The sequence below is a fragment of the Mustelus asterias genome, chromosome 21 (assembly GCF_964213995.1).
Source record: "Mustelus asterias chromosome 21, sMusAst1.hap1.1, whole genome shotgun sequence".
Classification (NCBI taxonomy): domain Eukaryota; kingdom Metazoa; phylum Chordata; class Chondrichthyes; order Carcharhiniformes; family Triakidae; genus Mustelus; species Mustelus asterias.
The window spans coordinates 5,489,624-5,507,255 of record NC_135821.1 but is presented as its reverse complement, the minus strand read 5'-3'; the positions used below and the strand labels follow the sequence as shown (position 1 = coordinate 5,507,255).

General features: G+C 48.1%; 1 protein-coding gene across 7 annotated transcripts in view; it reads left to right on the top strand.

The window, feature by feature from the left end:
• Positions 1–17,632, top strand: part of LOC144509053 (voltage-gated potassium channel KCNC1-like) — a 67,333-nt gene that overhangs the window by 35,627 nt on the left and 14,074 nt on the right. For 2 of the 7 annotated variants that reach the window (XM_078237340.1, XM_078237342.1), the window contains exon 3: positions 10,613–10,807. The exons of 1 other annotated variant lie outside the window; for it this stretch is intronic. In XM_078237340.1, coding sequence (XP_078093466.1) covers positions 10,613–10,807 — 195 coding nt within the window. Of the gene's footprint in view, positions 1–5,270; positions 5,281–6,855; positions 6,884–9,943; positions 9,968–10,612; positions 10,808–12,947; positions 12,954–17,632 lie in introns of all 7 variants that reach the window. 4 more of the 7 variants (XM_078237345.1, XM_078237343.1, XM_078237346.1 and 1 more) reach the window with 4 other exon arrangements.

Here is a 17,632-nt window from a genome sequence, read left to right as displayed (position 1 = left end):
TGAGCATAAGGTGTTTCATTCCAGGTATGATTCAAGTGACCCGCGAGGGAGCTTTTATCAAACAAACTTTATTTAAGAACACAGAACATAACAAAAAAAAGCACAACTTTTACCAATTAAAATACGTAAACACTTAAACATGTATAATTCTTACCCAGGGGTCCTGATGCTAAATAAAAAGTATGGTACTTAAAAGCTATCCACCTCTCTAGAACCAATATAAGCAATATCCCCATAGACATAAATCCCTCTTCAGAATCAGCACAAACAGAAATGCTCACGTGGGTGCTACGTTTCCAGCCTTTTAACCCTGCTAGACAGAGACAGAAAGACACCTGCCCTCTGACTCTCATACAGCAACCACCAGAGAAAGATCCACCCCAAACAGCCACAGGGTGGTCTGCAAGCGGACTATATATTTTAGAAAAGATAATATATGGGATGAAAAGGTGGGTGGGGGGAGGAGTGTCTATGGATTGTCGATTGTCGGAAAAACCCATCTGGTTCACTAATGTCCCTTAGCCCTCCGAAGGCACTTGATTAAACGCCTCTTTTAAAAAAAATTCAGTTGTGAGACATAGGCGTCGCTGGCTAGGCCAGCATTTATTGCCCATTCCTAGTTGCCCTTGAGAAGGTGGTGGTGAGCTGCCTTCTTGAACCGCTGCAGTCCACGTGGGTTGACCCACAATGCCGTTAGGGAGGGATTCTAGAATTTTGACCCAGCGACTGCGAAGGAACGGCCGATATATTTCCAAGCCAGGATGGTGAGTGGCTTGGAGGGGAACCTGTAGGTGCTGAAGGCAATGGCTGTGGGTTTGGAAGGTGCTGTCTAAGGATCTTTGGTGAATTTCTGCAGTGCATCTTGTAGATGGTACACACTGCTGCTACTGAGCGGCAGTGGTGGAGGGAGTGGATGTGGCGCCAATCTTCAGAGGCTGTTAGCTAAAGTTTCACCTTTTTTCTTTTATAATTTATTCGTTCATGAAATTTGGGCATCGCTGGTTGGGCCAACATTTATTGCCCATACCTAATTGCCCGCTAACTGAGTGTCTCGTTCGGCCATTTCAGAGGCAGTTAAGAATCAACCACATTGCTGTGGCTCTGGAGTCACATGTAGGCCAGACCGGGTAAGGACGGCAGATTTCCTTCCATAAAGGGACATTAGTGAACCAGATGGGTTTTTCCAACAATCGACAATGGTTTCATGATCATCAGTAGATTCCCAATTCCAGATTTTTAAAAAATTGAATTCAAATTCCACCATCTGTCGTGGCGGGATTCAAACCCCGTTCCCCAGAACATTAGCTGAGTTTTCTGGATTAATGGTCTAGCGATAATACCACTAGGCCATAGCCTCCCCTCAGGGTCCAAGCTGTGGAAGTGGATTTCAATGAAGGTAAATGTGAGCTCTCCCACTCCCAACCTAAAAAGGATAGGACAAGGTATTTTCTAAAAGCTCGAAAAAGTGAAGGCCCACAGAGACTTGGGGTCCAGGTAGATGGATCATTAAAATATCATTGCCCAGCGCAGAAAGTAATTGAAAAAGCTCGTGGAATGAATATATCTGGAGGACTACAATATAATGGAAATAGAATTTGTGCTACAGATTCACAAGGCCTAGGTTTGCCCACGGCTGGAGTTAATGTGAGCAGCTCTGGGTAGTACATCTTAGGGAAAGGACTGATTGGCCTTGGAGGGACAACAGCGAATGTTTCCCACAATGAAACCAGGACCCAATTATGAGGAGACATTGCCTAGATTTGGGCTGAGTTCCCCCCAAATTTAGAAGGTCACAGGGTGATTTGCTCAATGTTTTCAAGGGGGAAAAGACAGGGTAGGGAGAGAGAACCTGCTTCCGCTGGTTGGGGCGTCCAGAACAAGGGGCCACTTGTGTACCAATTAGTTCAAAGTTTATTTATCGGTGTCACAAGTAGGCTTACATTAACACTGTAATGAAGTTACTGTGAAAATCCCCTAGTCGCCACACTCTGGTGCCTGTTCGGGTACACTGAGGGAGAATTTAGCATGGCCAATGCACCTTAACCAGCACATCTTGGACACTAAGGGGCAATTTAGTATTACCTTGGGCAGTGCGGTGGCGGTAGTCACATGAGCAGCCTGGGAATGGAGGGATACAAACGATTGGTCTAGTTGGACCAAGGAGCGGCACAGGCTTGGAGGGCCGAAGGGCCTGTTTCCTGTGCTGTACTGTTCTTTGTTCTTTGTTCTTTGTACCAATCCACCTAAGCTGTACATCTTTGGACTGTGGGAGGAAACCAGAGCACCCGGAGGAAACCCACGCAGACACGGGGACATCGTGCAGACTCTGTACAGACAGTGACCCAAGCTGGGAATCAAACCCGGGTCTCTGATGCTGTGAGTCAACAGTGTGAACCACTGTGCCACCGCACTGCCCAATGATGAGAATGAGAGCCAGATCTCACAGGAGCGATAGACGTCTACACAAAAAGGATGTTAGAAATTTGGAACTCACTTCTGAAAATGGCAGTGGATACGAGATCATTTTAAAATCTGAGACTGATCATTTTTTTGTTAGGATGGGATATGAAGTGAGGCGAATGGAGTTGGTTCACAGGTTATCCATGTATTTTATGAAGTGGAGGAACCAGGCTCGAGGGGCTAAATGGCCTTCTCCTGCTCCGGAGGTTCATGGAATGGTCGGTGGGATCTACACAAAATAGAGAGGGTATGTGTGCACTGGACAATGCACAGTGCTTTGTACAGGAAAATGCATGTTGACAGGGTGGCATGGTGGCGCAGTGGTTAGCACTGCTGCCTCACAGTGCCAGGGACCCGGGTTCAATTCTGGCCTCGGGTCACTGTCTGCGTGGGTTTCCTCCGGATGCTCCAAAGATGTGTAGGTTAGATGGATTAGTCATGTGAAAATGCCCCTTAGTGTCCCAAGATTCCTAGGTTAAATGGATTGGCCATCCTAAATTGCCCCCTAGTGTCCCAAGATGTGTAGGTTAGGGGGATTAGTGAGGTAAATACTTGGGGTTGCGGGGAACAGGTTTGGGTGGGATTTCCCCTTAGTGTCAGGGGGATTCCGTGGGGTTACAAGGATAGGGCTTGGATGGGGATTGTTATCGGTGCATACTCGATGGGCCGAATGTCCTCCTGCACTGTAGGGATTCTATGATTCTATGACAGGATAGTGTGTTGCACAGCTACGAGGTGTATTTACTGAACAGTGTGCTACATAGATGTTCGTATGGACTGGGCAAAGTGCTGTCACACATTGGAGCTGAATGACAGTGTGTTAGGTGAGGAATGGTAGCATCGAGGTGATGTTATGGGACTAGTCATCAAAGTACCCCAGAGACGTGAGTTCAAAACCCACCATGGCAGCTGAAGAATTTGAATTCGACTGACTAATCATAGAATAGAATCCCGACACTGCAGAAGGAGCCATTCAGACCATCGCGTCTGCACCGACTCTCCGACTGAACACCTTAGCCAGGCCCACCTCCCCGCCTACCCTACCCCATAACCCCATGCATTTACCCTACTAATCCCCCTAACCTACACATCTTGGGACACTAAGGGGCAATTTAGCATGGCCAATCCCCCTAACCTGCACATCTTGGGACACTAAGGGGCAATTTAGCATGGCCAATCCCCCTAACCTACACATCTTGGGACACTAAGGGGCAATTTAGCATGGCCAATCCCCCTAACCTACACATCTTTGGACATTAAGGGGCAATTTAGCATGGCCAATCCACCTAACCTACACATCTTTGGACATTAAGGGGCAATTTAGCATGGCCAATCCACCTAATGTGCACATCTTGGGGCACTAAGGAGCAATTTAGCATGGCCAATCCCCCTAACCTGCGCATCTTGGAACACTAAGGGACAATTTAGCATGGCCAATCCACCTAACCTGCGCATCTTGGAACACTAAGGGGCAATTTAGCATGGCTAATCACCTTTGGAATGTGGAAGGAAACCGGAGCACCCGGAGGAAACCCATGCAGACATTTGGAGAATGTGCAAACTCCGCACAGCCAGCGACCTGAGGCCGGAATTGGACCCAGGTCCCTGGCGCTGTGAGGCAGCAGTGCTAACCACTGTGCCACCCTTATAGATCTGGAATTAAAAAGATTGGTAATTGTGATCTTGGAGTAAATTTCTCAGTCTTCGCGATGGGTAGGATGGACAATTTGATGGACCACTTAAAGGTCTGTTGATCTCGGACGGGGATTTCCGATCTCGGGTGAACACGACTGGAAAATCCCACTACTTTAAATGTAGCGGAGGCTGTGTGCTGTTCTTACCTGGTTTGGTCTGTATGTGATGCCAGTAATTCAGAACTGCCCTGTTCAATGATCTGGCAAGTCAAGAAAGTGGCTCACCACCCATCTTCTGAAGGGAAATTACGTTGATGCCCTCCTCATGGCACAATGGTTAGCTCTGCTGCCACAGCACCAGGGACCCGGGTTCAATTCCCAGTTTGGGTCACTGTCTGTGTGGAGTTTGCATGTTCTTCCCGTGTCTGCGTGGGTTTCCTCCGGGTGCTCCAGTTTCCTCCCACACTCCAGAGATGTGCGGATTAGGTTGATTAGCCATGCTAAATTGCCCCTTATATCAGGAGGATTAGCAGGGTAACTATATATGGGGTGACAGGGATAGAGCCTGGGTGGGATTGTGATCGGACTCGATGGGCCAAATGGTCTCCTTCTGCACTGTCGGGATTCTATGATTCTATGAAATCCCCATGGGTATCTGATTAGACAGGACAATGTATTACACAGTGGGTGGTGTATGCAATACAACGCAGAAACTGATTTGATTTATTATTGCCACTTGTATTAGTATACAGTAAAAGGTATTGTTTCTTGCACACTGTACAGACAAAGCATACCATTCATAGAGAAGGAAAGGAGAGGGTGCAGAATGTAGCGTTACAATCATAGCTAGGGTGTAGAGAAAGGCCAACTTAATGCAAGGTAAGTCCATCCAAAAGTCTGACAGCAGCAGGGAAGAAGCTGTTCTTGAGTCGGTTGGTACGTGACCTCAGAATTTTGTATCTTTTTCCCAACGGAGGAAGGTGGAAGAGAGAATGTCCGGGGTGCGTGGGGTCCTTGATTAAGCTGGCTGCTTTTCCCGAGGCAGCGGGAAGCGTAGACAGAGTCAATGGATGGGAGGCTGGTTTGCGTGATGGACTGGGCTATGTTCTTGCGGTTTTTTGTAGTTTCTTGTGGTCTTGGTCAGAGCAGGAGCCACACCAAGCTGTTGCACTGGAGTAGTGTCTGGGTGCGACAAGTGTTACCACAGTGTCTGTATGGATTTGGGCAGAGCAGAGGCTGAGGTACATAGACTGGACAGAAAAGCTAAAGGAAGCTTGGAAATCTAAACTAGAAACGGAAAATGCTGGAAACACTTGGTGGGTCTGGCAATCTCTGTGGAGTGAGAATCAGGAAACGTTAGCGATCTGACAGATTTTGAGCAGGTACGGGCATGAAAGGATGAGGAGGGCGATATCAAAATTAAATTTCAATTTTACTCTACTATCCGTGAAGAAATTCATTTCATCGCTCATGGGTTGAAATATCACATATATAAATGAATATTAGCAATAGAAGAGTGGTCTGACTTTAACCCTATAAGTATTAAAAACTATTCCGATGCAGTAAAACACTCAGTCAGTCCCTACCCTAAGTGTATGTTCTCATTCATACACCAGGCCCCTGTTCAGGAACCGGTTTGTCCTGTACTGGAGGGATTGTATCTTCTTCCCTGGACCCAACCAACAGTAACACTGAGACGAGGAATGATTCTCATCGTCCATGGCACTCTTCAAAATTCTTCGAGAGCACACTTGCCAAGGAAGATCTGCTCACCAAATACCCCTTCCCGGCTAGGAACATAGGAACACAGGAGAAGTCGGCAAATCCAGCCCTTCGAGCCTGCTCCGCCATTCAATCAGATCATGGCTGATCTCTCCCTGGTCTCAAATCCACCTCCCCACCTGTTCCCCATATCCCCTTATCCCCTTTTATTATTAGAAATATATCCATCTCCTTCTCGAAACCATTCAATGATTCAGACTCCACCGCGCTTTGGGGCAGCGAGTTCCACAAATTCACCACCCTCTGCGAGAAGTAGTTCCTCCTCATCTCAGTTTTAAATCCACCGCCTCTCAACCTATACCTGTGACCTCTTGTTCCAGATTACCCCACAAGGGGAACCATTTGGTCAACATTTACTTTATCCATCCCTTTTAAAATGTTATATCCCTCGATCAGATCCCCTCTTGTCCTTTTGAACTGCAGCTTTTTAAAAAATTCATTTGTGGGATGTGGGGCACGCTGGCACAATGGTTAGCAGGGCTGCCTCACAGTGCCAGGGACCTGGGTTTGATTCCGGCCTCGAGTCACTGTCTGTGTGGAGTTTGCACGTTCTCCCCGTGTCAGCGTGGGTTTCCTCCGGGTGCTCCGGTTTCCTCCCACAGTCCAAAATGATGTGCGGGTTAGGTGGATTGGCCATGCAAAATTGCCCCTTAGTGTCCAAAGATGTGCAGGTTAGTTGGATTGGCCATGCTAAATTGCCCCTTAGTATCCAAGGATGTGCAGGTTAGTTGGATTGGCCATGTTAAATTGTCCCTTAGTGTCCAAAGATGTGCTGGTTAGGTGGATTGGCCATGCTAAATTGCCCCTTAGTATCCAAGGATGTGCAGGTTAGTTGGATTGGCCATGCCAAATTGCCCCTTAGTGTCCAAAGATGTGCACTTTTTCACCCTACCCCTTCTGTTCTTTCTTCCACACTCCCCTCCCTCCCCGGCTGCCTTGGGACTTGTTTAAAACTGGCTACATCTCTAACCTTTTCCAGTTCTGATGAAGAAGGGATGTCTGATCCCGTCGTGCGTTCCCCCAGCGGGCGGAGGGTACCAAGATTGGGAAACCCATTGATAGCAGATGGTCCCATCACCGGGGGCAGGAAGTCCCACCCATTAACTCTGTCTCTCTCCCCATGGATGCTGTTAGACATGCTGAGTGTTTTGTGTTCACTATAGTGTACACACTGTGCAGCATATTAAATATCAGAGGTATATGAACTGGATAGTTTTGTTCCACAGGGATGTATATGGACTGGGCAGTGTGTTACAAGGTCTTTTATATGATATCTCTCTGAATGTGAGTAAGGATCAAGTCACCATATTCCTAGATGACCATAGGCGGCCCTCCCCTTTGAGGGAGAGAGCTGATTGGCGGTGATTTAACCTGAGGATCACCACACCTCAGGCCAGGGGCAAGGTGGGGCCTTCACGAATAACCTCAGCCGGTGCAGGAATTGAACCCTTGCTGTTGGTATCACTCCACATCACAAACCAGCCGTCCACCCAACTGAACTAACTGACCCATTGTACGCAAGGATCTGTTTCAGTTGGATAATGTGGGTGCTGAAATAAGTGGACTATTTGCATGTTTGCTGCCAAGGGTGCAAGGATATATATTCTAAAGACAGTCCTCCAATTGGATTTATCAATAACTATCGTGTATTAATAATCCCCAGTGTTGGATTCTACCAAATCTGGAACCATTCCTTCCACAAACAATAGTTCAACCTGTTTTCGTAGTTTGAAAGTTCTTTGACGAGTCAGTTCTCTATTTCTTTCTTAACGAAAAAAAAGTCAACTTGTTCCATTTTTCCTAATAGCTGTAAGCTCTCACTCTTTGATTCTCATAGATTCCTTGGTATTTCCAGAAAGTGAGGCCATTCAGCCCTTTCTAACTTTGAAAGAGCAGTCGTGCTTAGTTCCAAAGGCCCAGCTATTTGTCTGGATGTCCCTCACACTTGTCCAACTCCCGACCAAAATGAGTAATGGAATCAGCTCCCACCACTTTTTGAGGTTGAACCTTCCAGATCCCAACAGCTCTCTGAGTGGAAAAGAAATCTTCTCAGCTCCCGACTCGATACTTTGTCAATGATTTTGAATCTATGACATCAGGCCATTGGCCCACTTAACTGTATTTTCTCGTTACTTTTATCATAGAATCGCTCCAGTGCAGAAGGAGGCCATTCAGCCTATCGAGTCTGTACCAGCAACAATCCTATCCAGGCCCTTTCTCCCGTGCACTGACCCTACTAGTCCCCCTGACACTAAGGGCAGGATTTTCTGGCCTCGCTGGCCACAAGACTGGAAAATCCTGCCCAAGGACAACAGACCGTCGTGTGGTCCGTGTCCGACCCGCTATAATTCCCATGGCAGGCGGGACAGTAAAATTCTGCCCTGACGGTCAATTGAGCATGGCCAATCCACCTAACCTGCACACCTTTGGAGTGTGGGAGGAAACCGGAGCACCCGGAGGAAACCCACGCAGACATGGGGAGAACGTGCAAACTCCACACTGACGGTCACCCAAGGCCGGAATTGAACCCCGGGTCCCTGGAGCTGTGAGGCAGCAGTGCGAACCACCGTGACGCCCATATCAGAACCTACCATTAAGTTTGTCCCTCTTAAACTTCCTTGATCTGAGGGGAACAGTCCAAACTTTTCCAACTTATCCCATGTCCCACCTCCCTGGTAAAACTCCTGTGGGCCTCTACAGAGGCCTGTACGTCTTTGCTTAAGTGTGGCTCCCACACCACTGCAATGGAGTCCCAATCAGTGCCTTGCAAAGTTCAAAGATCTCTTTGCTTTTATGCTATTTGTAAACCCAAACAGCCGATATGCTTTTTCAACTACCTTGGAGAGACGGTGGTGTAGTGGTAATGTCACTGGACTAGTAATCCAAAGGCCCGGACTAACGTTCAGGGGACCCGGGTTTGAATTCCACCAAATTTAAATTCAATTAATAAATCTGAAAAGCTGGTACTGCTAATTTGATTAGCTTAGGGGTTTAAATAAAAAGGGCGGCATGGATAAGATGGATTGAAGGGCCTGTTTCCATGCTGTAAACCTCTATGACTCTAATGGTAACCATGATTGTCATAAAAACCCATCTGGTTCACTAATGTCCTTTAGGGAAGGAAATCTGTCGTCCTTACCTGCTCTGGCCTACATGTGACTCCAGACCCACAGCAGCGGGGAGGCTATGGACTAGTGGAATTATCGCTCAGAAACTTAGCTAATGTTCTGGGGATCCGGGTTCGAATCTCGCAGATGGTAGAATTTGAATCCAATCAAAATATATCTGGGATCTACTGATGACCATTAAACCATTGTCGATTATCGTAAAAACCCACCTGGTTCACTAATGTCCTTTAGGGAAGGAAATCTGCCGTCCTTACCCGGTCTGGCCTACATGTGACTCCAGAGCCACAGCAATGTGGTTGACTCTCAACTGTCCTTGGGTAACTAGGGCTGGGCAATAAATGCTGTAAGAAGTCTCACAACACCAGGTTAAAGTCCAACAGGTTTATTTGGTAGCAAATACCATAAGCTTTCGGAGCGCTGCCCCTTCGTCAGATGGAGTGAAAATCTGTTCTCCAACAGTGCACAGAGACACAGAAATCAAGTTACAGAATACTAATTAGAATGCAAATCTCTACAGCCAGCCAGGTCTTAAAGGTACAGACAATGTGGGCGGAGGGAACATTAAACACAGGTTAAAGAGATGTGTATTGTCTCCAGACAGAACAGCCAGTAAGATTCTGCAAGATCAGGGGGAAAGCTGTGGGGGCTACTGATAATGCGACATAAATCCAACATCCCGGTTTAGGCCGTCCTCATGTGTGCGGAACCCGGCCATCAGTCTCCGCTCAGCGACTCCGCGCCGCCGCGTGTCGTGAAGGCCGCCCTGGAGAACGCCCACCCAAAGATCCAAGGCTGAACGCCCGTGACCGCCTTGGATAAATGCTCCAATAAATGCTGGCCAGCCAGCGACGTCCATGTCCCACGAATGAATGAAAAAAAAAGGTTGACTTGCAAGAATCATCTATTTCTTGTCATTTATTTTTGGGGAGGTAGGCTGAGATTCGTTACCCATCCAGATGAGTAGTGGGTCACTCTTGGTGGGGTGGGGGGAGCAGTTGACGTCACCTTCCCTTTTTTTTTGGACTGGAGTCACGTGTAGGCCCAGACCTAGTTCGGGATGGCTGATTCCCTTCCCTAAAGGGGTGGGAGTGTGAACCAAATTTTTTGCTCTAAGTAGCCTCACAACACCAGGTTAAAGCCCAACAGGTTTATTTGGTAGCACAAGCTTTCGGAGCGCTGCTCCTTCATCAGGTAAGTGATGAAGGAGCAGCGCTCTGAAAGCCCGTGCTACCAAATAAACCTGTTGGACTTTAACCTGGTGCCGTGCGACTACTTTACTGTGCCCACTCCAGTCCAACGCCGGCAACTCCACATCAAATATTTTGTTAATATTTATTCATGGGACGTGGGCGTCACTGGCTGGGCAACTTTCCTCTGAAATGGCCAAGCGAACCACTCACCTCATGGTCAATAAATGTCACATCCTGTGAAGGAATACATCGTCAAGTTGTTTTGCCATGTTTAAGGATTTGTACTTGCGTATATGGACACCATTACTGAATGGAAACCTACTCAGCATCTCCAGTATAATGCATTGAGGGAATCCGTGTGACTTTTAACGAGTAATGCTTTGTGTGTGTGTTTCCTTTCTTTTCTTCGGCCTGCAAGATCCCAAGCAAAACGGGGATGCCGCCAACGCTGCCCTGGCCAATGAGGATTGTCCGACCATTGACCAGGCCTTGTCCCCGGAGGAGAACCAGCCGGTCACGCCTGGAGGGAGGGAGAAGTACGCCCGGGACAGAGCTTGCTTCCTGCTGACCACCGGAGACTTCGAACACTCTCCCGATGGAAGTATCCGCAAAGGTACCACATGACGCCCCCCAGTCCCAAATGGAACAGGGATACAAGCAGGTCCATAGTCTGAATACAGATCGGTGGGAGGGGAACGGACGGGGAATGCAATGGGATCCTTTGGTTAACCTCCGTGGGGTCCTCCAGGTGATCCACACTGGGATTATTTCTCATTTCTTATTCTCTCAGGATTGTCTCTCAGCGAAGCAGAGTTCTGAAGGTTTGGTTGTTATGTTTACGGATAATCCAGAGAGCGCAAACTCAAAACTCTCCCCGCCCAATTCGAATCGAGTTTCGGACAGAAAAATCCAGAATTTCAAATCTGTAAAGTTTATTTATCAGCGTCACAAGTCGGCTTACATTAACACCGCAATGAAGTTACTGTGAAAATCCCCTAGTCGCCACACTCCAGCGCCTGTTCGGGTACACTGAGGGAGAATTTAGTACGGCCAACGCACCCTAACCAGCAAGTCTTTCGGACTGTGGGAGGAAACCGGAGCACCCGGTGGAAACCCACGCAGACACGGGGAGAATGTGCCGTCTCCACACAGACACTGACCCAGGCCGGGAATCGAACCCGGGTCCCTGGTGCTGTGAGGCAGCAGCACTAACCACTGTGCTACCATGCCGCCCCCTATGGCAAAGGTAAAGCTGTAGGATTGTCATTAAAGAGCCAACCAAAATCCAGGGACCCAGGATAATGTTCTGGGGACCCGGGTTCGAATACCACCATGGCAGATAGTGAAATTTAAATTCAATTTAAAAAAATCTGGAATTAAATGATGACCATGAAACCATTGTTGATTATTGTAAAAACCCACCTGGTTCACTAATGTCCTTTAGGGAAGGAAATCTGCCGTCCTTACCCGGTCTGGCCTACATGTGACTCCAGAGCCACAGCAATGTGGTTGACTCTCAACTGCCCTCAGGCAACTAGGGATGAGCAATAAATGCTGGCCCAGCCAGCGACGCCCATGTCTCAGGAATGAATAACAAAAGAACCCATCTGGTTCACTAATGTCCTTTAGGGAAGGAAATCTGCCATCCTTAGCCGGTCTGGCCTACATGTGACTCCAGGACCACAGCAATGTGGTTGACTCTTAAATGCCCTCAGGGATGGACAACAAATGCTGGCCCAACCAGCGACGTCCATATCCCATGAACAAATATAATGAAAAAAAAATCGTTCACTCCCAGCCCTTTAGGGAAGGGAATCAGCTGTCCCAAGCTAGGCCTGGGCCTACACGTGACTCCAGCCCAAAATAAATGGAAGGTGATGGCCTGTTAACTGCCCCCCCTCTGAAGTGACCCACTGCACATCTGGATGGGCAACCCGGGATGTGTAGCGACTCTTGGATGACCTCCCCAGAAATAAGTGACAAGAAAGAATAGATGATTCCTGGTCGACTTTCTAGTTAATCTCCTGAATCGCATAATGAATGCCTTGTGTTATTGAAACCTGAACTCTGGCCCCAACTGTTGGCCGAGAGCCACTGTATCACTCAATTTCAGCATCCGAGATCTCTGATCTGTGAAACACAAGCTACAATTGGCAGTGACACTGGGCTGAAATTAATATGCAATTTCTTAAAATAAGATTAGCACAATGTTAGTAGCCAATCTAACCCTCAGAAACTCGCTGGGGGACCTTGTCCAGGGGATAATATAACACTTGGATTTCTCTTTTGAGCGTGCGAGGAAGGATTTGATATATGACACCAATCGGTAAATGAAATGATACAGGATGTTATTAAGACGGTTAAAGGGCGGGGGGGGGGGGGGGGTGGGGGGGGGGTTGTGGTGTTGGGGACTGGATGGAGGTGCGACGGGGGATCTTCACCCCGGGATCATCGCAGAGGACCTGTAACGGAGGTTAAATAACAAAGATGAGCAAGAGAGGTTTAGGCCATCAGCACGTGAGCCAGAATGAAGGCTTTATGCACCCACTTCCCCAACCCCTGTGCATTACATAATCATTCACAGCCTCTTGTTTTCGATGTGTTCGACCTGTCCCATTCCTTGGATTGGGTGGGGGGGGGGAGGGGGTGGGGAAAGGAGGGACAGGGAGAGAGGGAATGTCTGTTTAAATGGTCACCGGAAAGAAACTTTATGACTAGAAGAACCAAAATAGTCATGGTCAATTGGCAAACAGCGACGGGTATAACAGCATGTTACTCAGGAGAATTGGGAGATTGAATTAGGTTCCCCCTCGCAGAGCAGATTCCAGAGACCCCTTTGGCATCCTGAGCCGACATTCCGTCTTATTTCTTCTCCCCCCGCTCCCCGCTGCTGTTGGATACAAAACCAGAAAGCTTAGCTGTCCCCTGGCAGATCACCCACCCACTCAACTTGGCCAACCTCAACTTGGAGTTCCAAACATCATTGGCATCTAAGCTTGACCTTTGCAGGGGGAGGGTGGAACCTTCTAGTCCCTCACTCAACTGGTTACTTTTCGAGCGGTACGCAGTGAGTTTCAGTAGGCCACTCGACCACGTAGGACATCACGGACATCACAAATATCCTTGCTGTCACCTTTGACCGCAGGGACAATCCCATCTGCACTGCTGCATGCTCCATGGCAACGCCTCTGCCAATCAGAATCCGCTTGCCAACCAATTGGCACTCTCTTAAACGGTATAAAGTGTTGTTGCTTTGACATTTGGTAGTCTTGCGAACTGTCCTGATGAGTACAAGATGAAAAGCTTTGACAAAAAGGTCTCTTTTTTTTCCCCAGCGTTTATCCCGTTGGAACTGTGAGGCTTATATGTGTCTCCCCAACAGTTGTAGAAAGCCAGCATGGATCAGGGGAATGTCTCTTGAGTTAGTCTGCATTTGGAGAGGCAGGGATTCATCTCGAACAGTCAGCGTAGTTTTGTTAAGGGGAAGTCTTGTCTGACCAACTTGATTGAATGTTTCGAAGAGGTGACCAGGTGTGTAGATGAGGACGATGCATTTGACGTAACCTCTTTGGACCTCAGTAAGGCTTTTGACAAGGTCCCACATGGGAAACTGATAGCGAAGGTAGGAGGCCATGGCATCCAAGGAAATTGGATCCAGAATTGGCAGAGTGGCAGGAAGCAGAGGGTGATGGCCGAGGGGTGTATCTCGGACTGGAAGACTGTGTCCAGTGGGGTCCCCCAGTGTTGGGGCCCTTGCTGTTTGTGGTTTTATAAATGATTTACACTTAGGAGGGTTGACCAGTAAGTTTGGGGATGTTATGAAAATTGGTAGGGTGGTAAAGCGTGAGGAGAGTAGCCTTAGAATGCAGGAGGATATAGACGGGCTGATCAGATGGGCTAATCAGTGGCGAATGGCCTTCAGTTCTGATAAGTGTGAGGCGATGCACTTGGGCAGGACAAGCAAGGGAATACATGATGAATGGCAGGACCTTGGGAAGCACCAAGGATCAGAGAGACCTTGGTGTGTATGTACACTGGATCCTTAAGGTAGAAGGAAGGTGGAGAACGTGGTTAAGAAAGCATACGGTATACTTGCCTTTATTAGCCGAGGCATGGAGTTTAAGAGCAGGGAGGTTATACTGGAACTGTATAAAACGTTGGTTAGGCCACAGCGAGAGAATTGTGTGCAGTTCTGCAATCCACATTATAGGAGGGAGGTGATAGCACTGGAAAAGGTGCAGAGGAGATTTTCCAGGATGTTGCCTGGGCTGGAGTGCTTTGATTTGATCTGATTTATTATTGTCACATGTATTAACATACAGTGAAAAGTATTGCTTCTTGCGCGCTATACAGACAGAGCATACCGTTCATAGAGAAGGAAACAAGAGAGTGCAGAATGAAGTGTTACAGTCATAGCTAGGGTGTAGAGAAAGATCAACTTAATGCAAGGGAAGTCCATTCAAAAGTCTGACAGCAGCAGGGAAGAAGCTGTTCTTGAGTCTTTAGTTATGAAGAGAGATTGGATAGACTGGGGTTGTTTAGAATCCCTACACTGCAGAAGGAGGCCATTCGGCCCATTGAGCCTGCACTGACCACAATCCCACCCAGGCCCTGTCCCCATAATCCCATGTGTTTGCCCTTGCTAGTCCCCCTGACACTAAGGGGCAATTTAGCATCGTCAGTCCACCTAACCCACACATCTTTGGACTGTAGGAGGAAACCAGAGCACCCGGAGGAAACCCATGTAGACACGGGGAGAACATAAAGACTCCACACAGACAGTGACCCCAGGAGCAGAGGAGACCTAGTGGGTGATATGTTAGGATGTATAAATTTATGAGGGGCATAGAGTAGACAGGAAGAAACTTTTCTCCTTGGCGGAGGGATCAATGACCGGGGGCATAGATTTAAGGTAAGGGACAGGAAGTTTAGAGGGGACGTGAGGAAAAGCTTCTTCACCCAGAGGGTGGTGGGAGTCTGGAACTCACTGCCTGAAAGGGTGATGGATGCAGAGACCCTCATAACATTGAAGAAGTATTTAGATATGCACTTACGATGCCAAGGCTATGGACCAAGTGCTGGAAAATAGGATTAGAATAATTGGGTGGTTTGTCTTTGACCGCCACAGACTTGATGGGCCGAAGGGCCGTTTTCCTGTGCTGTAGACCTCTTTGACTCAAAGTTAATATTTCGTTTGTAAATCCATGACTTGTGAATTCTAAATTTCAATGGGGGGTGTTGCAGAGGGGAGGGGGGTTGTTGCAAAAGATGTCACACCATCAGCGAACCTGTTTCCAATTGGTTCGGTAATGACCAATTAAGATGAATGCCCAGGACCTGTCAAGCTGAGGCAAGATCTCATTTAGGTAAAGCAATTAGAACTCAAATTAAAATCTGAATTAATTATTACGACCCATATAAATTGTTCGATGCTATTATCTTTCTGGAAGCTGCAAGGTTGGTATTCTGGGCTGAGGGAGCGGCCAATCGAGTCTGCATCGACTCTCCGACAGAGCATTCTATCCAGGTCCACCCCTCTGCCCTATCCCTGTAACCCTGCGCATTTACCATGGCCAACCCACCCAACCTACACAGCTGGGGTCTGTGGGAGGAAACCAGAGCACCCGGAAACCCACCCCACGCAGACACAGGGTGAACGTGCAAACTCCACATAGACAGTTTAATCTCCATGTGACGATGTATCATAATATGAGTCCATGACATCATATTCCATATTTCAGAGCTTTACTCTATCTCTAACCCCGTGCTGTACCTGTCCTGGGAGTGTTTGATGGGGACAGTGTAGAGGGAGCTTTACTCTGTATCTAACCCCGTGCTGTACCTGTCCTGGGAGTGTTTGATGGGGACAGTGTAGAGGGAGCTTTACTCTGTATCTAACCCCGTGCTGTACCTGTCCTGGGAGTGTTTGATGGGGACAGTGTAGAGGGAGCTTTACTCTGTATCTAACCCCGTGCTGTACCTGTCCTGGGAGTGTTTGATGGGGACAGTGTAGAGGGAGCTTTACTCTGTATCTAACCCCGTGCTGTACCTGTCCTGGGAGTGTTTGATGGGGACAGTGTAGAGGGAGCTTTACTTTGTATCTAACCCCGTGCTGTACCTGTCCTGGGAGTGTTTGATGGGGATAGTGTAGAGGGAGCTTTACTCTGTATCTAACCCCGTGCTGTACCTGTCCTGGGAGTGTTTGATGGGGATAGTGTAGAGGGAGCTTTACTCTGTATCTAACCCTATGCTGTACTTGTCCTGGGAGTGTTTGATGGGGGACAGGGTAGAGGGAGCTTTACTCTGTATCTAATCCCGTGCTGTACCTATCCTGGGAGTGTTTGATGGGGATAGTGTAGAGGGAGCTTTACTCTGTATCTAACCCCATGCTGTACTTGTCCTGGGAGTGTTTGATGGGGGACAGTGTAGAGGGAGCTTTACTCTGTATCTAATCCCGTGCTGTGCCGATCCTGGGAGTGTTTGATGGGGATAGTGTAGAGGGAGCTTTACTCTGTATCTAACCCCGTGCTGTACCTATCCTGGGAGTGTTTGATGGGGACAGCGTGGGGGAGCTTTACTCTGTATCTAACCCTGTGATGTACCTGTCCTGGGAGTGTTTGATGGGGGACAGTGTAGAGGGAGCTTTACTCTGTATCTAACCCTGTGCTGTACCTGTCCTGGGAGTGTTTGATGGGGGACAGTGTAGAAGGAGCTTTACACTGTATCTAACCCCGTGCTCTACCTGTCCTGGGAGTGTTTGATGGGGACAGTGTAGAGGGAGCTTTACTCTGTATCTAACCCCGTGCTGTACCTGTCCTGGGAGTGTTTGATGGGGACAGTGTAGAGGGAGCTTTACTCTGTATCTAACCCCATGCTGTACCTGTCCTGGGAGTGTTTGATGGGGACAGTGTAGAGGGAGCTTTACTCTGTATCGAACCCCGTGCTGGGAGAGTTCAGTGACTTCAATTACGGAGATAAATTGGAGAAGTTGGGACAATGTTTCTTGGTGGAGTGGTGTTTTGATAAAGATATTCAAAATGATGTGGGTCTGGACTGAGTAAATGGGGAAAATTATTTCAACCGGTGGGACGATTGAGAACGAGAGGGTACAGATTGAAGATAGTCGGTAAAAAGAGCAGTGAAGAGTAAAGTTTTCACACAGAAGAGTTGTTAGGATCTGGAATGCGCTGCCTGAGAGTGTGGTAGAGGCAGGTTCAGGAGGAAATTGGATTTTTATCCAAAAAGGAAGGACGTGACGGATGTGGGAAGAAGACGGGGCGGGGGGGGGGGGGGGAAGCGGTAGAAGGTGCATTGCTCGTTCAGAGGGCCGGCACGCCGGGCCGAATGGCCTTGCCTTGTGCTGTAGCCATTCCGAGGTGGAACAGGGCAGCCAGAGCTCAAGTAGCATTGACTTTAAGGATAAGAGGATTACATCAGC